Source organism: Thamnophis sirtalis, unplaced genomic scaffold, assembly GCF_051295495.1.
Source record: "Thamnophis sirtalis isolate CommonGarterSnake01/CBP01778 unplaced genomic scaffold, rThaSir2_p1.2 scaffold_15, whole genome shotgun sequence".
In the NCBI taxonomy this organism is placed as follows: domain Eukaryota; kingdom Metazoa; phylum Chordata; class Lepidosauria; order Squamata; family Natricidae; genus Thamnophis; species Thamnophis sirtalis.
In genome coordinates, this window is record NW_028261395.1 from 40,871,395 (window position 1) to 40,894,739 (window position 23,345).

At 45.0% G+C, this 23,345-nt stretch overlaps 1 protein-coding gene across 4 annotated transcripts in view; it reads right to left on the reverse strand.

Annotated features, from left to right (window-relative positions):
• KIF1B (kinesin family member 1B) overlaps nucleotides 1-23,345 on the reverse strand; it is a 135,050-nt gene that overhangs the window by 68,990 nt on the left and 42,715 nt on the right. For 3 of the 4 annotated variants that reach the window (XM_087701979.1, XM_087701978.1, XM_087701977.1), the window contains exons 10-15: nucleotides 18,207-18,282; nucleotides 16,354-16,432; nucleotides 14,652-14,794; nucleotides 8,386-8,519; nucleotides 2,723-2,802; nucleotides 1,472-1,547 (exon numbers count right to left, since the gene is read on the reverse strand). In XM_087701979.1, the coding sequence (XP_087558105.1) occupies nucleotides 1,472-1,547; nucleotides 2,723-2,802; nucleotides 8,386-8,519; nucleotides 14,652-14,794; nucleotides 16,354-16,432; nucleotides 18,207-18,282 (588 nt within the window). Of the gene's footprint in view, nucleotides 1-1,471; nucleotides 1,548-2,722; nucleotides 2,803-8,385; nucleotides 8,598-12,333; nucleotides 12,373-14,651; nucleotides 14,795-16,353; nucleotides 16,433-18,206; nucleotides 18,283-21,676; nucleotides 21,695-23,345 lie in introns of all 4 variants that reach the window. The other variant, XM_087701976.1, reaches the window with a different exon arrangement.

The following is a 23,345-nucleotide window of genomic DNA, read 5'->3' on the forward strand; positions in this document are numbered from 1 at the left end:
CAAAAGAGTCATCAAACAAAGTTGATGGCCTCTGAGAGAAGATCTACGAAGGAAATTCAGACGATGAGGGAAAGAGGGAAGAGAGGGCTTACTTAGGGTGACGATAAGACAATCATACGACAGTGCAATCTTTCTCAACCGCAACCGTAAGCTGCGGGGACTTCAACTCCCAGAATTCCCCAGCCAGAAAGCTTTGGCAAAGTTCCAGAAACTCATCCTAAGACCTCAATAGCTGCTGGAGCCTGGCCCAAATGTGGGGCACAAAGTTACAAAAAGTATGACCGTGGTGTTGAAAAAAAAAATCAGGCTTTGAAGTGATTCGTGGAGCATTTTCTGAAGACCTCTGTTCAGCATAATTTTAATTCAGAGCTTGACATCAAGCTATCAAAAACCAAAAAATACGACGCACGCTCTTTGATCTCCACCTATGCATTTATTTTTGGTTAGCGTACTATTTTTATTGTTTTCCTTTCTCGTTACTTATTTTATTGTTCTACTAGCCGATAAGCCGGCGTTGCCCAGGTATTTATTTATCCCAATCCTGTACTAGACAGGAATGGCGATGTCAAGCGGCAAGGTAAGTGAGGAATGGGCTGTCCTCCCTCCTCCCTTGAACATCGCCGCAATTCCTGAAGAGGCGATGGCAAGAGCAACTTCTCCCTGAGTCCTGATTTCGGCGACAATTAAATTAGTTAAAAATGCTTTCCCTTTGCCCCCAGAAGTGTAATTTCTAATGTTGGATTTTCCCCCTTACCAGAGGGAGCCCCCTTGTGGAGTACTGTGACGCTGTTATCATGGCAACTCCACTGCGCTGTACAGTAGAAGCCATTTTAAGGCAGTACAGTAGAAGCCATTTCAAGGCACAACAGGCTGTATCGTAACAGAACACACACCCCGAGAGGTGTTAAGGGTGTCTTATGCCTCCCCACCACCACCACACAGTATTTTTTTTTCCAGAGAGTAAATAATCTGTGTACCAAGTTTGGTTAAAATTGCTCAAGGTGATCCAGAGTTATGCTGAAACACACACACATACACACACAAACACACACACACACAAACAGAGACATTATTACATATAGATAGATTATTTCTGTTCTGTTTACATTCCTTTCATTTTTCTTCCTGTTCATTATTACAAGCCGCTTAGAATAGCCCCACAACGAGATAGGCAGCAAATAAATTTAACAAATAAGTAACATTTCTGATATCTAACCTGCGGAAAAGCATGCACGCTTCTAAAATCGATACTGTCGTTTTAACTGAAACCACCCCAAAACCGTAGAAGAAGCAGGCAAGTAGTGGGTCTATCACAGGGCTGCGATTTCTGTAGAAAAGCCCCAGCAGATTGTTGGACGTGCGCGTGCACACACACACACACACACACACACACACACACCTCCCAACTGGGGTTAGGATCTCAGATCGTCTGAAAGAAAGGACCTGAAACCATTTTATAGCACTATCTTACCTTTTTCGGTGAGAAGACGCCAAGGGTGCCTCCGTCTTCTCGGATGGCGACTCCCATCTCAGCTAAAAGAGCTTCTCTGTGGAGAAGGAGACAAGAAGTGGTTAAGAATTCCTCGAAAAACACACGTAAAATTCGATTTCTAAATTCCGGTAGAAGTGGGAGAGAGGAATTTAGGTTTTCTTTGAGGGAGGGAAATTGCACAGTACAGGAAGAAGAAACAGTAAGAAGCGATGGTGCAGTAAGATATAAATTAGAACTAACTCCGTTTTTTAAAAATTTCCCAGCTCTTACAAAATACGTTTTTGATTAGAACCGCAGGGGCGCAGTAGTTAGAATGTGGTATTGCAGGCTGACTCTGCCCACAGCCAGGAGTTCGATCCTGACTGGCTCAAGATTGGCTCAGCCTTCCATCCATCCAAGGTCGGTAAAATGAGGAGCCAGATTGTTGGGTGCAAAGTGCTGATTCTGTAAATAGCTCAGAGAGGGCTGTAAAGCACTATGAAGTGGTATATAAGTCTGAAGTGCTATTGCGGTTGATTATCTTCTTCTGATATCCTCTAGGAGTGGGATGGTAAGCCTATGGCATGCCCTTTTATTCTACATTTTCCTACTTACAACTCCCTCTCCCTTTTTTTGCCTTTGGAAGTAAGGGTTAAAAACCTCTTACTCCACCTTGAAGTTATAAGAATCTTGCTCCTCTAAGACAGTGTTTCTCAACTGTGGCAACTTGAAGATCTGTGGACTTCAACTCCCAGAATTCAAGCTGCTAAGGTTGGAAAACACGGCTCTAAGGTAATGATCGAGATGATATGATCTCAAGTAGATATGATTTCATGTCCATTTTAAACCTGCATTTGTTTTTATTAGGCATAATATCAGAAAAATTCGATAAGAAAAACATATATTTAATATTATATGTTGTAACAGCAGCGAGGATAATATTCGCACAATATTGGAAAAATGGAGAAACTCTGCGAGATGAAGAAATAATTAAGAAGATACTAGACTGGGCAGAAATGGATAGATTGACATTGAAAATTAAGCAGAAAGAAGACACAGAATACTATCAAACATGGAATCTATTTTACCAGTGGCTGGAAAAAAGCAGTGGAGATTAAGAACATAATCAGAATTGTTCAGCTAATTAAACACCCAGAGAACACGATGTTCATGAAGCACTAAGAAATGCAATTAATAAAAAAAATCAATAAAATTTGGGAGGAAAAAAAAAGATGATATGGGAGCACTAACCTCTCCATCCTGATTGCTTCGGTCTTCCTCAATTTCTCCTCCCAGGTTTCATTCAACTCTGCAATGATTTTCTCCGATTCCTGGGGGGGGAAAAGAAAATGGAAGAATAGGGTTACATAAGACCAAATATCAGTTTCATTCTTGGCTTCTCAGCACAACAAATTTAAATCTAGCCAACTATCAAGATTAAAGCAAATAATCAGAATGGTCCGAGAACAGAGTGATTCCCCAGAACTGGGAAATGCTAAGTGTTTTCGTAAAGCTTTTGATTTCGCACTGGATCCTGCCACTTTCAACCCGTATTTTTATTTCATTTTCTTTTATCTAAAGCCCTAAAAATTCCCATGTCACGCTCTCATAAAAGAGCTGCATATTTACGAGGGCAACGATTTTTAAACGTTCTTTTGACCGGGCTACCAATTCTAAAAAAAATTGCATCTGAATCCTACCCGGTGCTAACATTATGCAAGGTTTGGCCCAACGTTTTGGACATCTTTGTTGAAAAGTTTTGATAATTTGTTATCACTCCAATTAATCTTACCATCTAAAATCTGGAATGATACACTTTTTTGGGAGGGGGGGGGCAGGTCAAGAAGGATGGAATATGCCATAGGGTTTAATCAAAAAGTCCACCCCAGAGGTGAGTTTCATATAATTTTACTACCGGTTCGCCGCGCACTGAAAATATGAGCGCACAGGCAGCCTTCTGCACATGCGCTTTGCTCGTGCGCACTGCCCTATCTACGTTCCCTGGCAAAATGCATGGGAAAATCCAATAGGGGGGGAAACCCACTCAGGGTAAGGGTTAGCTCCCCATGAATTCAGGAAGCAAAATGGACTTCACCAACGGATTTGGAGTGCATTGTTATGGTTAGGAGGGAGCTGACTTTTTCAGCCCACCCTATCTATGTTCCCTGGCAAAATACATGGGAAAATCCCATTGGGGGGAAAATGTATGGAATGATGATTCTGTTCTAACCCACTTAGGGTAAGGGTTAGCTCCCCATGAATTCGGAAAGCAAAATGGAGGCTTGCACAGCTTGCACACATGCTTAGAAAACGTGGCTAAATAGGACAGCATAACGCTGGAGCGGCCCACCCGCACGTCTCCACTCCCAGTTTGCCCAAAACCGCTGAATACTACCACTGTCCCACTCTACTGGAGGCAGATTGTTGTTACTCCTTGAGCCTGCACATATTCATCACAAATGCTCGCGCAAAATCCAAGGTCAGGAGGGGAAGTTGGCCAACATCTTTTAGTTACAGGAGGTTGGTGTGGAGATCTGGGCAGGACAACAATCCCATTTCAGGATTTTCAGATTTACTGCTGAAGGAAGTGTTCTAACTATCTCTAGCCTCCATGTACGAGGTCTTTCTTTTTTCGGTCTTTCGGTCCAACCAGCTATTTTGCTTTCTCTTCCTCGTGTCAGGACACGCGTTTCTGCTGGAGGGGGGCAGCCTGTCAGGCCTGGAAGCTATCTTTTATACTGGGCCTTCAGGCCTGCCACCTTTTCTACTGTGGGGAAATGGGAGGGGGGATTATATGGAGTATGGGAGATATATAGTCAAAATAATATTTCTTTCTCAGAGAGTCAAGGACGTCTTGCCCTGCAGCTGTGATGAGGTGATTGGGAGGCATCTCCAGTTTTGGACAGTGCCTGACTGGGCCATGTGACGGACTTGTGGGTGATGGGCAAGGACTTGGACTTTCATTTGGGTGGAGAAAACCTGGAAGCTTTCAGATTCGGGTTTTCCCAGATGTGCCAATAGGACATCTCTAATGAAATGGAACTTTGAGGAAACTCGAGCCTCAGAGTCTTCCTTCATTGGGGGTGTCACTTGGAACCCTGACATCTTGGTTTAACCAAATTGTGAATTATCTGCCTTGCCTATGGTAGGTAAATGTCCCCAAGAGCCACAAAAATCCATATTTTGGAGGGGGGGGGTGGAGAGGTTTCTAGAAACACATTAGCATTGTGATATTTCCAAGTGCTGAAACCCTCCCCCCACCCGCGATCGCATCTTCAGCCAGCCATATAACAAAAGACTCGCTTCTTTGCACAGGAATGGAAATTTCTCTTTTGAGCAGGATAGTCAACAGAGCTGTTTCTCTGCCACTCACAGCAGTTTTTTTTTTTAAAAAGAGGCTACGCTCGCAGACAGATCGGCTAGGCAGGAGATAAACCATGACAACGGGGTGGGAATGCTTAAGCAGCAGCAGCAGCAGAAGAGTCAAATGCCCGCGAGCCTTTTTTCCCCCCAGGATGGACAACTCCAGCAGAACAAGAAACAATATGGGGTTCTGCACACATTCACAGCCTGGTTTGGTTTAATGGCATTTCGAAGCTCGTCGCAGCCGAAGTGCCGCTGTGAATACTGATGAAAACACCAAGCATACCCCAAACAGTTGCAAATCAAGATACCATTTTTATAAAGCCTTGGTAAGGCCACACTTGGAATGCTGCATTCAGTTTTGGTCACCACAATGTAAAAAAGATGTGGGGACTCTAGAAAGAGGGCAGAGAAGAGTGACAAAGATGATTAGGGGACGGAGGCTAAAACATAGGAAGAACGGTTGCAGGAACTGGGTATGTCTTGTCTGATGAAAGGAAGGGGAGACATGATAGCAGTCTTCCAATATCTCAGGGGCTGCCCCAAAGAAGAGGGGAGTCGAGCTATTTTCCAAAGCACCTGAGGGCAGGACAAGAAGCAAGAGGTGGAAACTAACCAAGGAGAAAAGCAACCTAGAACCGAGGAGACATTTCCTGACAGTGAGAACAATTAATCAGTGGAAAAACTTGCCTCCAGAAGTTGTGAATGCCCCAACACTGGAAGTCTTTAAGAAGATGTTGGATAGCCATCTGACTGAAATGGTGTAGGGTTTCCTGCTTAGGCAGGGGGTTGGACTAGAAGACCTCCAAGGTCCCTTCCAACTCTTGCTATTGTAAAATTGTAAAGCGATCCAAAGCTTCCACCTTGAGCCAAAGGTGGAGAGAAACCAGAACTTTTTTTTTGCCCTCCACCCGACTTCCTTTTTTAAATGCCTAAATTTGGTAGGCATCCAGCCCATCCAAGTTTCTCATGGGGGAGGAGGGGAGGGGAGGGGAAGTGCAAAAAAGGCAGCATTCAAAATCCACACCCAGCCAACTTGTTGCTTCACAAGCCCGAACCGGGGGGGGGGGGGGGAATCAAGGGTGGGGGGGGGGAGGAGGGAAGCTCTGACAAGTCCCAAAGATAAAGTCCTCCACTGTTGTGGCTTTTGGAAGCCGCTCAGCACACACAGATGCCGGACAAAAGGCTCCATTGTCTGCAGATAGTAGGGCATTTTCTGTGCTGCAGCCACACATTTTAATGAGCGGCTTCTAAGTCCCCGCATTACAGACAGTTTAACAATGACTCCTAGAGAGATCGGCCAATACGGGAATTCTAAGGGTGGCTTTTAACTATGGGTTGAGGTGGGGGGGTGGGGGTTCTCTCTTTAATTCTGTTGGCCACGCTGAGGTCTCCCTTAAGTAGGAAGTAGGGGAGGGGGCGTCTCCATCCAAGAAAGATTTTTTTAAAAAAAAAAATCAGAAGCCGCCAAAACTCCTTCACAATGCCATTCCCGCTGACGTTTTTAACTTTGCTGCCTGCTCGAGTTGTGTTGTTTGTTGGTTAAAATATATATATATATATATTGTCAAGAACAATGCTAGTGGAGTGACTTTATATCATGCTTTGGTAAGATGATTGCTTTTCCTCTTTTCTGATGGGGTGTCATGGTTATTATTATTATTATGGATGAACCAGTGGTGGGATTCAGCCAGTTCGCACCTGTTCGGGAGAACCAGTTCTTAACTTTATAAGCAGTTTGGAGAACCGGTTGTTGGAAGAAATCTCATTCTGGTTTTTTCCCCACTTTACAGGGCTAATCCTGTAAGGAAGGCAGGGAGGAAACATTCTGGTGTTGTTTCTAGCCTAATCTTTATTGCCCTGCTTACAGAAACTGCATCTCCGGTTAACCCTTATGACGTTGTAACAGCTAAGGTGAAGCATCGACGTGAGTGACATTGAGTTGGCCACACCCACCCAGAGACATAACCACCAAGCCCTGCCTACCCAGCTGGTCATTAGGACAGAGAACCGGTTGTTCAATTATTTGAATCCCACCACTGGGATGCGCTGTGGTGGCGCAGTAGTTAGAGTTGAGCACTGCAGGCTACTTCTGTTGATCACCAGCTGCCAGCAGTTTGGCAGATCGAATCTCACCAGTGTCAGGCCTGCAGCCATCTTTTCTTTTGGAGCTTGCCACACTTTCTATTATTCTGCTTATGCTTTTTCTATTGTGGGAAAATGGGAGGGGGGATTGTACTATGTAGCCATAACAAAATTCTTTCTAGAAAGCCAAGGTCATCCTTTGTCTTTGCACCTGACCGGATCTAGATGGGTGGAAACTGCCAGCATGGCAGTGGGAGATTGGACCACGTGATGGATTTGTGGGTGTGAGGGGAAAGAGCTTGGACTTTCAACCGGGTGGAGAAAACCGGGAAGATTTCAGATTCAGCTTTTCCCATATGTACCAACATGGCTCTCTTAATAAATTGGAACTTTGAGGAATCCTTTGCCTCGGACTCTGATTTAATTTTGGATGCTATTTAGAACCCTGACAACCAGTCTCGAGGTTGACTCAGCCTTCCATCCTTCCGAGGTGGGTCAAATGAGGACCCAGATTGTTGGGGGCAAGAGGCTGACTCTTAAAACTGCTGAGAGGGGGCTGTGAAGCACTGTGAAGCGGTATATAAATCTAAGAGCTATTGCTATTGTTGCATATCAATTACAATGTGAAATCACAGCTGCCGGTTGTTCAGCCGATGTTGGCTTTTGTTCTAGTTTTTCGGAATTATTATTATTATTATTATTATTATTATTATTATTATTATTATTATTATTATTATTATTATTAAGCTATCTGGACAACTTTTCTTGGCATGATTTTGAAAAGTGGTTGGCCCTGCTTCCTTCCTAGGCTGAGAGAAAGGGACTGGCCCAAAGACATCCAGCTGGCTTCATGTTTAAGGGAGAACTAGAAATCACAGTCACCTGGTTTCTAGCCTGGTGCCTTAACCATGACAACAAACTGGCTCTCAACATTATTATTAACTGCCCTTCCCTCAATAACTTCTGAAAATATCAAATGGTCCGTGTCCTAAAGTAGGATTCCCAATCTTGGCAACTCTTATTGACAGCTTCTGCACTGAAGACAAATTCCTTGTGTGTTTAATCACATTAGGCCGAATAAAGTGTCCCATTCCTATTCCATCCCATCCTATTTGGAAAATGGCGTGAGCCTGACCAACAGCTGCCTTAGGCTAGGCTGGGCACAACTCATTGGGAACAGGAGGAAGATGGTGAAGGTCAGCTGGGTGCAGCAAGGCCCACAGAGGGCAGGGCAGTCTGTGTGTGTGTGTGTGTGTGTGTGTACACATATATGGACTTCAACTCCCAGAATTCTCCAGCCAGCATGCTGAGTTGAAGTCCATGCCTCTTACAATTGCCAAGGTTGGGAAACTCTGTTCTAAAGAGATATATTCATGCCACACACTCTAACAGATGTTGGCCAGGTGAGGTTCTGGGCTAAGCCAAGATGGGTTTCTCTGGCCATTTGACAATTCCAGCCGCCCTACCTTCAGACGTTCAATGGCTTCCTCTCCTCCGGGCGTGGACATGATCCGTTCTTGGATACTGGAGACGGCCGTTAAGCCCACCTGACTACTGAGAGAGCAGGAAGATGGAGATGCGGTGAGCGAGCCCATGGATGCTGTGGAAAAATGGCCAGGACGTTGATTCTCGGAGGCTAACAAGTATCTGTGCTTATTGTTCTGAAAATCTTTCAGATCTGAGAGAGAGAGAGAAAGGGGGAGAGAGAGAGACAGACAAGCAGAAGGGAGAGGCGAGGCAAAGGAAAAAGGAGCAGAAGAAAGGGGAAAGAAGAGAGGGAGGAGACACCAGTATCAGAGGAAAGCGCACAAAAAGCAAACAGACAGAGATATAATAGTTCTGGGATGGCAGTTTTGAAGTTTTGAAACATGGTCCCTTCGATCCACCTTTCTCAGAGGCAAACAACCAGATCCAGGCCTGAAGAATTCAATTAGTTACTTTATTGCTTATGCCTATTTCACAGGAATCTTCTCAGACTGGTGGTTTGCACCTGAGCAAGACTAGGTAAAGTCCAATGGCATTCAAGGAGGGTTGGACCTTCTTCTCTTATGCCTATGTAACGATTCCAGGCTAATTCCCTACTTGACTCCTTCCCCCTGGCTCAGCTAGTCTCTGACAAAATTCAAGAGAGTCAACAGCTGGCTTTCTCAAGGGTTCAGTCTTTTAGGTGTCCTGTTCTTTTATCTGGGTCTAGTTCCGATCAGAAGTGGTATTCTGCCAGTTCGAGCGAACCAGTAGTGGCAGGGGCGCGAGGCTCCACCCACCCACCCAGACGTCACCACGGACTTTCTGCGTTCTGCACATGCCCAGATGAGCATTCCCAGACATCCCCTGCACGTGCTGGCCAGCTGAGTTCAACCTTTTTTAAAGGTATTTTTCGCCCTCCCCAGGCTCCAGAGGTATAGGAGCTTCCCTGAAGCCTCCGGAGCGCATAAAACCCAGCCCTATGGGAAAACAGGAGGTTTGGGAATGGACTTCCGGTTTGCTCGTAGGGTCGGTTGAAGCCTTCCAGAGGCTTCAGGAACCTTCAGGAGGCTTCCCTGAAGCCTCCGGAGCGCATAAAAACCGGCCCTATGGGAAACTGGAAGTTTGGGAATGGACTTCCGGTTTGCTCGTAGGGTTGGTTTAAGTCAAGCCTCCGGAGGGCTTAAACCAGCCCTATCAGCAAACTGGAAGTGACTTTCAGTTGGCTTGTAGGGTCATTTTTTGCCCTTCGGAGGCTTCAGGGAAGCCTCCTGAAGGTCCCTGAAGCCTCTGGAGGGCCTCCGGGGGGGGGGGGAGGCTTTTTTTCACCCTCCCTAGGCTCCTATAAAGCCTCTGGAGCCTGGGGAGGAGGAAAAAGGCATGCAAAAAATGGGGAGGAGTGGCTCTCATGCGCGCATACGCACTGGGTGTGTGTGTCATACATTGCATGATGGGCACGGCACGCCCATGCACACACACACCCTGTGCTCCCCCCCTTATGGCACGAGAGCCAAAAAAAGGTTCGCCATCGCTGCAATAGGCGATGGTGCAGGGTTTTTGAAAAATCCCGTTTTTACAAGAAGGGGAAGAATGTAATTTTAGACTTAGCCGGCCCTAGAAAAATATTATTCTCAGTGCTATGCCTGAACGTTCTGGTATATCCTGGATGGTTGCCAGAATAGGGGTATGTATGGAATGATGATTCTGTTCTAACCAACATATCTAAATTCTTCCCAACCCTCCCAAACTGCATCCAGATATTTTCACATTTCATTCCCAGACATCTTCTGTTCTCAAGAGCCCAGTAGTTATGTTCCAAGTGGGTTCAAAAACTGCCATCTGCAAATTCAGAAAAAGAGCAGGATTGAGAGTAGAGCGCCATTCGAACACGCCAGGGCGGCAAGCCAAGAAAAGGGCAAAATCGCACACACCCTGGAGCAACTCATGCATCCACTGGAGAGCAAGGAAGGCTTACCAACGCCAAAGCGGCTACACAATTGTCACAGACCACCACACACAGCTAGCCCATGCATAGCCCCACCCTCCCCAAAAAGCTGCTGCTTGCTGCAAATACTAAAAATCAAGAGTTAAAAAAAGCTGTCAAGCTTGAAAGCAGCATTAAAAAAAGAGGGAGGGGGGCAGAAATACTGGATTTTTTTTTTTAAAAAAAGGCAATGCCAGAAAAGAGACTATTAGATCAATTACACTTCCAATTCTCTGCATTCAAGGAGATGACCAATAGATCTCTTCTGCCTTTCTTGCTTTAAACAGTCAGGGCAGGCTGAGGCCTTGAAAACAGCACTCAGCAGTTTTGCAAATCCCCTGACTTTTTTTTTAATGTCTACCGAGGAAACCTAAATAAAGGCTTTCTGTGCGAAGCCTATGGTTTTTCAGCCTGCCCACCTTTCTATTAGCAAGAGGAGTAAGGATAAAAGTAAAGGTAAAGGTTCCCCTCGCACATAGGTGCTAGTTGTTCCTGACTCTAGGGGGCGGTGCTCATCTCCATTTCAAAGCCAAAGAGCCAGCGCTGTCCAAAGACATCTCCGTGGTCATGTGGCTGGCATGACTCAACGCCAAAGGCACATGGAATGCTGTTACCGTCCCACTAAAGGTGGTTCCTATTTTTCTACTTGCATTTTTTTACATGCTTTCGAACTGCTAGGTTGGCCGAAACTGGGACAAGCCACGGGAGCTCACTCCATTATGCGGCACTAGGCATTCAAACTGCCGAAATGCCAACGTTTCCGATCGACAAGCTCCGCACCTTAGCCGCTGAGCCACCGCATCCTCCTTGGGTAAGGATGGGTTTAGATAAACATGAGCCGTGGGTGGGGGAAATCTAATTAAAAAGGCATTACCCAGTAGACAGCTGTCTCGATATCAATATTCAAATAAATAACAAAAAAACACTGTATTTTTCAGCTACTTCAGATGAGCCCTGGTGGTGCAGTGGTTAGAATGCAGTACTGCAGGCTCCTCCTGCTGACTGCCGACTGCCGACTGCCGACTGCCTGGAATTTGGCAGTTCAAATCTCAATAGGCTGCAGGTTGACTCAGCCTTCCATCCTTCCGAGGTCATTAAAATGGAGACCCAGAAACCCAATATTTTTGCTGTTGCCTTTTTGTTACATTTTGTTGTATTTGTGCTGATAAATAAATAAAGGGAGACTAGTATAGATCTATTTCAAGCTATTTAGCTCTCATCAGCTAGCCATACCCTTACTGGGATTTGAACCCGGGCTATATTACATACTAGGCAGGCATCTTAGCCATTAGGCCACAGGCTCTTATCCGTTATCAGCGAAGCCAGGGTGAAAGGTATCTATTTGATTTTTACAACCCCCGGTATGCCCAAATATGGGAGGAAGATCACTACTTCCATTCTCTGTCCTTCGGCTCGTCACAAGAGACCATCCAGGCAGAAACCCAATATTTAAAAATATTTAATATAAAAAAAAAGGGGTTTCTGCCTGGATGGTCTCTTGTGACGAGCCGAAGGACAGAGAATGGAAGTAGTGATCTTCCTCCCATATTTGGGCATACCGGGGGTTGTAAAAGATAATGTACTGCTGAACTGAATGAAACTTTGCACTTTTAAATTTCCCACCGTTAAACTGCCAAGGTTTGAAACAAATAGGAATATTTGATACATACACATATAATGCAGATAGGTATCAATTACTCCACTCCACTCCACTTATTATGTTTCCAAATATTGGTAGTTCGAGCATAAAAGGGATTTAAAATAGAGGTCCTTGATTTCACCCAGTTTCTCAGCAGATAATTAATGTTTATCAGAGGCCTGTCAGATGATTTCATACTCTCTCTCTCTCTAACGCTCTCCTGGGATTTCCCTGTAAGGAATTGGAGTGTAAAGTTCAAATGCAGCCCACTCAGCAGAAGCCAAAGATTGGGGGGGGGGGGGAATGGATTAATTCTACAATACACACATTTGCATCCAATTCCCGAGAAATCGTCCAGCGGATCGACTGAAGAAACGAGGTTAGGGGAAACACAAGAAGGATAAAAATACTCTGGGTTAACAGGAGACATGATGTGAGAAAAAGGAAAAGCTTGATGGAAAAAGAAGGAAGTCAGATTTTCAAATTCAACAATTTCAGCTAATTTGTTACCATAACAGGAAGGAGGAGGGGAATCCTCTATGATTTGGGATTGCTATTTGATTTGTGCTTAAGAAACATTCTCTTACACAGTGGTTACAGCGCAGTACTTCTGCTGACTGACTGCAATTTGGAAGTTCGAATCTCACCAGGCTCAAGGTTGACTCAGCCTTCCATCCTTCCGAGGTGGGTAAAATGAGGACCCAGATTGTTGGGGGAAGTGGCTGACTCTGTAAACCACTTAGAGAAGGCTGTAAAAGCACTATGAAGCTGTATATGTCTAAGTGCTATTGTTATCTTTCTTTTTCTTTTTTTTCTTCCTTCCTTCCTTCCTTCCTTCCTTCCTTCCTTCCTTCCTTCCCTCCCTCCCTCACACCCAGTGGTGAGAATGCAGTATTGCAAGCTAATTCTGCCAACTGACAGGAGTTCCATCTTGACCGACTGGCTCAAGGTTGACTCAGCCTACCATCCTTCCGAGGTGGGTAAAATGAGGACCCAGATTGTTGGGGGAAAGAGACTGACTCTGTAAACTGCTTAGAGAGGACTGTGAAGTGATATATAAATCTAAGTGCTATGGCTATGGAAGACTCAAGAAAAGAGTAACCAACATATAATTTACAATATTTTTTAATGAAGTGTTTATCTTCTCTCTCTCTCTCTCTCTCTCTCTCTCTCTCTCTCTCTCTCTCTCTCTCTCTCTCTCTCTCTCTAAATTTTCAGTTGCATTAACTTTAAAGTTTAATAGAGACATGTTTTGATTAGAAAATGGATGCAAAACGTCTTGTACTATTCTAAGCTTTTAATAATGTACTAGAACATATTAGTCAAATATCTGGCAATCTTCCCATACTTTACTCATTCTATTTGGCTTTTTTCCCCCTCTTTCATCTAGTCTGCCCTTGTGCAGTCTTTTTCTTTTATTCTTTCAACAAATAATAATAATCATCATCATAATAGAAAGAGATAATAGAAAGCTGTAAATCCTGGCACCTTACGTTGTGCTGGAATAAATCTCAGTTTGGCAAATGAAACTGCCGTGAACTAGTTTGTCCGACCGACTCTGGGAGGGATGAAAATGTAAACGCTGGTTGTTCTGTTTGGTTCTAGGAGGGCATTTTCAGGCTGTTGGATCTGACAGCTACAACCTACTCTTCAAACAAAAGGTTACAGGAACAAGCTATTACTAAAGCTTGCTATCCTGGAAGTTGTTTTTCTGGAAGACTTTCTAATTCTGTCCAGGGAAAGAAACACATAACAGAATAGCAGAGTTGGAAGGGACCTTGGAGGTCTTCTAGTCCAATCCCCTGCTTAAGCAGGAGACCCTATTCCATTTTAGACAGAAGGTTCTCCAACCTCTTCTCTGCTTAATGCTCAACTGGGTGAATAAATCAACAATGTCCCAACCCGAGATTATGGAGTAGGCTTGTCGGTAATGGCCAAAATTGTGGAAACCCTTTGGGAAAAGTGTATTTTCTAAAACTAGCTAATAACGCCACTTTCTTTTGGCGTAGTACCATATGATTATATACCAATGGAAAGATAACTTAATCAAGAATGTAATACAATAACTTTTATGAAGGATTTGCTATTAGAATAGTGGTTATAAAGAAGAAAAGTGAAAATGCAAAAATGATCACCATAGAGAAAATTAGATATATACAAAAATTATCACTGTGTCAGTTAATACTTAGTTGGGTAATCTTTAGCACGAGTTATGGCTTTACAATGTCTTCCCATGGAGTGAACCAAGTCTCTCAGTTCTGCAGCTGTTCTAATGTGAAACCAAGATTGAATGATTGCTTCTATTAACTGGCTTTTATTGCTGAGTCGCTTCTGACTAACAAGTTTCTTTAATCGGCTCCATAGATTTTCAATTAGGTTGAGCTATTCCCAGGTCATTCCATCAGTAGAATATGATGATCTTGAAACTCCAAAAGAAAAGTGTTATTAGCCATCAAGCCTCAAAAATACACTTTTCCCAAAAGGTTTCCACAATTTTGGCCACCACTGCACATGAACTTTGGTTAAAGCTATCCCTGCCTCTTTGCTAGAACCCTCACATTGACCAAAAAGGCTAGATTTTTCTTCCAGAAATGCAACAGGAAAGAAGTGACCTTCTTCAGAGAAACCAGGATCCATCCACTTACTGTCAATGATGTCTCCAAGCCCTTGAGCGCGAAGTAGATCTTTCAGCCGTGTGACTTCTTCCTTCAGTTCCCGCACCAGCTTGGCGTTGGGATCCTCGTTGATCACTGCGTTGCATTTGATCTGCTTGGCCCGATCGGCGTATCTGGACAGATTGGTTTATTGAGATAAAACAACAGCAATAATGTACGTTTAAACATCCATCCCTTGGCAATGGTCAAGAATCTCGGAAGATAAGACTCCCAAACAGGAGTGAAATCCTCCCGGTTCGGCCAAATCAGTAGTTTCGAGGTTCGAGGTTCATTTTATTTATATGCCGCCCTATTCCCAGCGGGACTCAGGGCGGCGCACAAACCCAAGGGGGGGGGGAGGGAAAAACACAAAAACTACAAAAAGTACAGGGCATTTAAAACAACCAACAGCCACGCGATTCGAGAGGGGAAGGGAACTCATCGACCCCAGGCCTGCCGACACAGCCAGGTTTTAACGGCTTTTCGGAAGGCCTGGAGAGAGGTGAGGGTCCGAATCTCTGCGGGGAGCTCGTTCCAAAGGGCCGGAGCCGCCACAGAGAAGGCCCTCCCCCGGGTAGTGGCCAGATGACATTGGCTAGTAGACGGAACCCGGAGGAGGCCTAATCTGTGTGATCTAATGGGTCTTTGGGAGGTAATTGGTAGGGACAATTGTCCTTGGTTCTACAAACCAGTAGTAAAAAAAAAAAAACCTTCCGGGGATCACGCAGCTCATCTGTGAGCAGCGGAAGCTTCCCCCCCCCCCCCCCACACACACTTTTTAAAGCATTTTTTTCCTGCCAGTTCAGATGACTAGGCAGGGGAAAAAATGCTTTAAAAAGCAGAGGGGAAAGCTTTCGACAATCACTCCGCTCACAGTTGAGCTGTGCAATCCTTGGAAGCTTCTCCCCCCCCCCTGCCTTTTTTTTTAAAGCATTTTTTCCTGCCTATTTGCCTGAACCGGTAGGAAAAAAAATGCTTTAAAAAGTTGACCACGCCCACCCAGTCACATGAACCCCCACCACCAAGCCACACCCACAGAAACGGTGGGGGAAAAAGTTACCGCATTTTTCGGAGTGTAAGACACACCGGAGCATAAGACGCACCAAGGTTTTGAAGAGGCAAATTAAAAAAAAAAGTTTTTGCACTCTGCAGACCTCCCAAAAATGGCCCATTTTTCATGAAAACGGTCCCTGGGGGGTGGACCCCCCCAAAATGAGAAAAAAACGGCCCATTTTTTTTCTTTAAAAAAAAGGGTATGCATAGCCTTTAGGAGCCTTGCAGTGCGCTCCTGGGGGTTGGGGGGCATAATTGAGCCCGTTGTTTGCTCATTTCTGCCCTCCCCAGACCGCAGGAGCACTCTGAAAGCTTCTAAAGGCTATGCACGGCCATTTTGGTGAAGGGGGTGGGGTTTCAGTAGGCAAAAAATGGCTTATTCAGTGTATAAGACGCAGCCAGATTTTCAGCCTCTTTTTTGAGCGGAAAAAGGTGCATCTTATACTCTGAAAAATACAGTAGATTTCACTACTACTCCCAAAGGGTTTTATGTAGATCAGCCTGAAGATGTGTGGACTTCAACTCCCAAAATTCCCCAGCCAGCATCTCTGGGAGTGGTTACAAACTCGAGTCGCATTGCCTAAAACAAGGGAGAAAATATGGAAGAGAAACCCCCTCGTTTTCTAATCCCGTTCAATACCTTAATGTGCTTAATGTTTCATCATAGTTGATGTCTGCTGGGCTCAAAGCAGCCACCATAGCCGTTCTGGAGTTGCCACCTAGAAAGCAGAAATGCAATCAGATCAAGGAAGATCAACCCTGAAGGCCAAATCGTGAAAAGACTCAGCAAAAACCCACCATAATTATAATCATAATTATCTAGCCCTGTGATGGCAAACCTGTGGCACCTGTGCCAGAGATGAAACGCAGAGCCCTCTCTGTGGGCATGCGCACCATCACCAGCTGATCTTCTGGTTTCCGGCATGCACATGTGCGCCAGCCAGCTGGTCCCTGCGAGCACTGGAGCCCCAGAAAACAGCCTGAAAAACGCCCCAAAACTAGACCGTTTTTGGACCTTTTTCCGGGCTTTTTTCAGGCCACTTTGGGGGCTTTGGGGGGCTTTTCAGGATGTTTTGGTGGCATTTTACGTTGCCTTTGAGGTGTTTTCAGGCAATTTGGGGGGCATTTTCATGCCCCAAACAACTGGCATGAAAACCACCCAAAAACGGCCTGAAAATGGCTCGAAAAATGGTCTGAAAAATGGCAAAAAAACAGGCATGTGCGCACAGGTCAGCTGGTTTTCAGGTTTTTGGTGCTCCAGCGCATGTACCTGCATGCACATGCCTTCCAGCATGGGCACTCAGTGCCAAAAAGGTTCGCCATTACTGATCTAGCCCATCGTCAGGATGTGAGAAGGCCACTAAAAGCAGGGATTTAAAAAAAAATATATGTCTGTTGTGGCCCAGCAGGATCCGCTTGAGCTGCTGATGGAATCAGATAGTAAGAAACATATGAGTCTGCCAGGGAAGATGTGGAGGACTCTGGGCAGGTTTCAGACTCAGAGCAGGGACCAGAGAGGCTGGTTGGCCACCAGGAGGCACCTGAGGCATGGAGCAGTGGGGAGGATTCAAGGCAGTTTGTTCCTGACGCCAGACAAAGAAGGGCAGAGAAACGGAAGCACCAGCTGCGGAGGCAGACTCAGAGACGATAATTAAGCCCAGGTGGTTGTGGTTTGGCCCCTCCCAAGAGACTATATAAGTAAAGAAGTGGGGAGGGGTCATTTGCAAGATACAACCGTTTGAAACAGTATTGGAATACTCTGTCTGTCGTGTATCTGTGCCTGTTGGATTTTCAACTAGTCTTGTATGTGAGTCGTGTCTGGGCCTTCAGCCAAAGGAGTTGATAAAGCCGTGATTAAAGAGTGGCAAACAGCCAAGCCTGTGTCTGGGTGATTTGCAGGTCGGAAGGGGGGGGGGGTCAGAACACATGTCGGTATCATAACAGCATTGTGAAAGGTTGATATCTGTCGCCTTGAATATCAGAAGAGGAATTAGAATCCCATTTCAGATAAGCTGGGTTTCATTTCTGGGTTAGCTAAACCAACGAAAGTTGGTTGCATTTCCACATCCCGCTACCAAATATACCATAGTTTGAAAATCAGATTAGCAGAGTTGCCAAAAAGAGACAAGTCACCTTACAGTTTGATGAGTTGTGTGAACGCTAGTTTTACATTGGCCAAGTCTATGAAAGAAAATTGCAAATTCTTGGTCCCAGATGACCAGTGCAAAGTTACAATCAGAATTTGTTCCACTCCAGAGTCATAGTGCTTTAGATCCTTGCTTGGAAAACACAGCTGATTAAACTGACATTTTTAAAAGACCAAAGTCCAGGCTTCAAAGACAGAGGATCTAAACGTTATGGCCTATAAAGCCTGTTGCTTCACCAAACAGGGCCATTCTTTGCAGAGAGGTCTACCGCGTGTAAAATAATGGCTAGTTATTCGGGAGTGAAACTTTAAAAAAACGAAAGGAAAAGGTTATCTCAACTTCATACCTAGGTTTTCCCGAAGTAGCCACGTCAGCACAGAATCCCTGTAGGGAATGAAGTCCGTTTTCTTTTTCTTCTTACTCTGCAAAAAGGACATTTTGCACTTAAGGGATGGTTATCGTAAAAGACACTTGCAGTGAGGGGGGTATCCAAGCTGGTGGCCTGCCACTTCCACAGAATGCGATAGGGAGCTACGGCGATTCTCCTAAGAAGGGGACACTTTAGTAGACTCTAAGACAGGGGTGGGATTCTACCAATTTGGACTGGTTCGGGTGAACCGGTAGCTCCAACGATCAGATGGGCCCACCATCCCAGGCTATTTTCCTACCTTTATCTTCTCAGCTGATTTGCGTGTGAATCAGCTGTGTTACTCCTCCAAAGAAACCAAGATTTCTTCAAATTGTGCGCGCACAAATTGTGCAATCATCGAACCGGTTGTTAAACCGGGAGGATCCCACCACTGCTCTAAGAACTTTTTTTTTATCCTTAAGAGAAGCAGAAGATCTGAAGCTGCCCATTGGTTTTGGCACAGAGGGGAAAACTGGAAATGGCAAGCCCCATCTTAGAAGAGGAATTAGAGACAAAAAGAAGGACGCTCTTAAGAAAGGAAGGAAGGAGGAAGAAAAAAAAGAAAAAAAAATAAATAAAAGGAAGAAAGGAAGGAAAACAAAAGAAAGGAAGGAAGAAGAAAGAAATAAAAGAAACGAGGGAAGGAAAAGAAAGGAAGGAAGGAAAAAGAAAGAAAGAAAGAAAAATAAAAGAAAGGAAGGAAGAGAAAAGAAAGGGAAGGAAGGAAGGAAAAAGAAAGGAAGGAAGGAAGGAAAAAGAAAAGAAGGAAGAAGGAAGGAAGGAAGACGAAAGAAAGAAGAAATAAAAGAAAGGAAGGAAGAGAAAAGAAAGGGAAGGAAGGAAGGAAAAAGAAAGGAAGGAAGGAAGGAAGGAAGGAAAAAGAAAGGAAGGCAGGAAGAAAGATGAAAGAAAGAAAGAAAGAAAAAAAGAAAGAAGAAAAAAGGAAGGAAGGATGAGAAAACAAAAGGAAGGAAGGAAAGAAGGAAGGAAGAAGAAAGGAAGAAAGAATAAAGGAAGGAAGAGAAAAGGAAGGAAGGAAGGAAAAAGGAAGGAAAAAGGGAGAAAGAAGGAAGAAAGAAGGAAGAAAAAATAAAAGAAAGGAAGGAAGGAAAAGAAAAGGAAGGAAGGAAGGAAAAAGAAAGGAAAAAGAAAGGAAGGAAGAAGGAAGAAGAAAGAAAGAAAGAAAGAAAGAAAGAAAGAAAGAAAGAAAAAGGAAGGAAGGAAGGAAGGAAGGAAGGAAGGAAGGAAGGAAGGAAGGAAGGAAGGAAGGAAGGATCTGCTGCAATGCACCGAAGTGTTTCCCAAAACATCTGTCAGGATAAGGACATTTTATTATCCAAATTACAAGGCCCTCCTGGATAGAATTTTCTTCATTTCTCAGCAGACAGAAACGGGGAACTGTGGGACAAAACAAAGCCAGGCCAGCTTTGCTCCATATATTTCTTCCTATATTTCTCTCTCTCTCTCTCTCTCCCCCTCCCTCCCACCCAACTGAGTTTTCCTTTGCCAAGAAGGAAACACATTTTCTGGCCTTAAAATCATGGTTGTAAAAATATGATTTTATAGCACGGAAGGGCTGATCCTCCAGGAACACACGACTGGGAGCCTTGTCTCGGATGTGCATGTGGGCTTGGATCCTGGCCACAATTGTGAGGGGTGAGCCAAAAGGCAGCCGATGAATCTAATCAGGATCGAGAACAGATGCTTTGCTTCAAAACAAAGAAACAAAATCCAACTCCTTTTGGATTTTTTTTTTCTTTTAGAGAGAGAGAGAAAGAGGGAGAGACTGCTATTCTACGTATGCCTGAATGCATATAAAGGTAAAGGTTCCCCTCGCACATATGTGCTAGTCGTTCCCGACTCTAGGGGGCAGTGCTCATCTCTGTTTCAAAGCCAAAGAGCCAGCGCTGTCCGAAGACGTCTCCGTGGTCATGTGGCCGGCATGACTCGGCACCGAGGGCTCACGGAACGCTGGTCCCTTCCCACCAAAGGTGGTCCCTATTTTTCTACCTGCATTTTTTAAGGTGCTTTCGAACTGCTAGGTTGGCAGAAGCTGGGACAAGTCACGGGAGCTCCCTCCGTTACGCGGCTCTAGGGATTCGAACCGCCTAACTGCCAACCTTTCTGATCGACAAGCTCAGCATCTTAGCCACTGAGCCACTGCATCTCCGTCATATAATATATCAACGCATATGCTATATGCTACATGCTACATACTACAGCCCAGATATTAAAAGACACCTAAAGTGAGCCACGTGTGATCCAATCACACGTTTTTGAAGCAGAGAATGCTCTCTGCAGGACTGTCTTTGATATAGAAAAATTTGCTCATGCCAAGACAATACCGCAGAAAAGAACATTTTCTTTAAAGGGGCAGGGTATCTCCAGCTGCTCCCAACATGCCTGCTTCGAGAAAGCTAGTCCAGAGTTGTGCTCCTTAGCAAAACAGTTTTCACTCCTACAGGGGAGGCTTACTCTCAGTCAAAGGGTGCCACTGCCCTCACGGATCAATCGAGATTGACTGTATTTACAGTCAGAGAGCAACCACAATAAAAAAAGAATCTGTGGCTTCTTCCAACGGGCTCATCCCAATCTTTGAAGCAGGCACGCTTGGAATGCGAGAGAGGGTTAGGTGGGTGGGACTGTGTTTTCTTTAGAAGCTCATGGCTAGCTAGGAACCAACAGGGACTAAAGCAGTGTTTCCTAACCCTGGAAACGTGAAGATGTGTGGACTTCAACTCTCCCAATTCTCCAGTTTGCATGCTCTCCAGTTTGCATGCTGGCTAGGGAAGGTTGACTCAGCCTTTGGTCCTTCCGAGGTGGGTCAAATGAGGACCCTGTCTTATTTTGGGGGAAACACGGTATAAGTATCAGGCTTGCAGCCATCTTTCCTTTTTGGTCTTTGGCCTGCCACACTTTCTATTATTCTACTATGCATCTTCTATTGTGGGAAAATGGGAGAGGGGAATTATACGGAGTTAGATGATATGTAGCCATAACAACATCCTTTCTAGAAAGCCAAGGTCATTCTTTGTGTTTGCCCTTCTGCACATGACCAGAACTGGACGAAACTGGTGGAAGCTGCCAGTATGGCAGTGGATGATTGGACCATGTGATGGACTTGTGGGTGTGGGGATAAAATCCTGAACTTTTAACTGGGTGGGAAAACCAGGAAGCTTTCAGATTTGGGTTTTCCCAGATGTGCCAATATGTCTCTCTTAATCAATTGGAACTTTGAGGAATCCTTTGCCTCTGACTCGAATTTACTTTCGGATGTTATTTGAACCCTGACAATAAGTGCTATTGCTATTCTGAGGGTTGAAGTCCACATATCTCCAAGCTGCCAGGATTGAGAAATACTGTTCTACAGGCTACCACATTCAGTGACCACTCTTCACCCATCATACCTTGCTGGTGCAGTTATCCTAGTTTTGGAAGCAGCGAATGGAAAAAAGAAGATAAAAGTGAGGTAGAACCCCAAACAGGGAATTTTAATCAGTAACGAAGAATCACAGACAAAGCTCCACTATCATTTCCCTCAAAGAAACACACCTGTTAGTCTTACCTCCCATCACCCAAAAAATGCAAGCCATCCATATCATAACTCTAGGATACAGGTAGCTATGAAAAGCCTCAGGGTGGACAGAAGCTGTGCACGACAAACAAACAAACAGCAAGGGCTTTAAACCAACTCAAAATTAGCCAGATAAATGGGGCGAAGATTAGCCCACCACATATACCAAGTTCCAATACAGGTAGTCCTCGAGTTAAGACCACAAGGGAGGCCAGAATTTCCGCTGCTAAGCAAGGCAGTTGTTAAGCGAGCTGTTCCCCATTTTACGAGCTCTTTTTCTGTGCACATGGGCTTTGTTTGTTTGTTTGTTTATTGGATTTATATGCCGCCCCTTCTCCCAAAGGACTCAGGGCGGCGTACAACATTAAAAAAACACATTATAAAAGTTAAAAAGGATATTAAATAAAGTATCCAAGAACAAACCCAATTGATATTAACAATACAATTTTAAAAATTAGATTAAAATTAACAATTAAATGAATCATTTATTTTATTCTGTTCAGGCCAGGCAGGCTTGCTGGAAAAGCCAACTTTTTAGGGCGTGTCGGAAGGACCGGAGTTCGGGGATTATACGAAGCTCCAGGGGCAGCTCATTCCAGAGGGAAGGCGCTCCCACAGAGAAGGCTCTCCCCCTGGGGGTCGCTAGCCGACACTGTCTGGCCGTCGGCACCCTGAGGAGGCCAACTCTGTGGGATCGCACTGGACGGTGGGAGGCTACTGGTGGCAGTAGGTGGTCTCGCAAGTACCCTGGGCCTAAGCCGTGGAGCGCTTTGAAGGTCATAATTAGTACCTTGAATCGCACCCGGAAAAAAACGGGCAACCAGTGGTTCGGTCAAGCTGTGAGCAAACAATTCAGGAAAAGTCCCAAGCTCCATCAGGAACCTTTCAGGGTCCATCAGGCGCCTGGGGCGGAACCATCTAGTCGGTTCCGCCTCCCTGCGGTGAGGGATAGCAGTATGGAAGTCAAGCCTGATGAGGAAATGATCAGACCATGACAAGAGTTGGATAGAAATATCCCCTAAATCTAGATCATTCATCCATTGCCCAGAGACAAAAATCAGGTCGAGCGTGTGTCCCCTGTTATGGGTGGGGTGTGAATTAGGTCCATAGCCGTCATGGAAGACATGAACTCCCGAGCTGACTCGGATGTCTCGCCAATGGAAGGCAGATTGAAATCCCCCAGGATCATCAGGGGGGATCATCAGGGGAAATCAACCGCCAATCTGCATCCAGCAGCTCGGGCAGGGCTGATGAAACATAGCAGGGAGACAGGTACGTAACAAAAAGGCCCACCTGGACTCCAAGGCCCCATTTCACAAAAAGGGACCCACACCGGCCTATCTGAGGCACAGTGACCTCCTGAGGTCTGAGACTTTCCCTAATAACCAGCACCACACACACACACACTCCTGCTCTGGGCTCTCGGCTGGTGAAACACCCGGGGGTGCGAGAAGGGTGATGCGGGTCAGAACACGTGATCGCTCTTAAGCTGCGAACCCGCA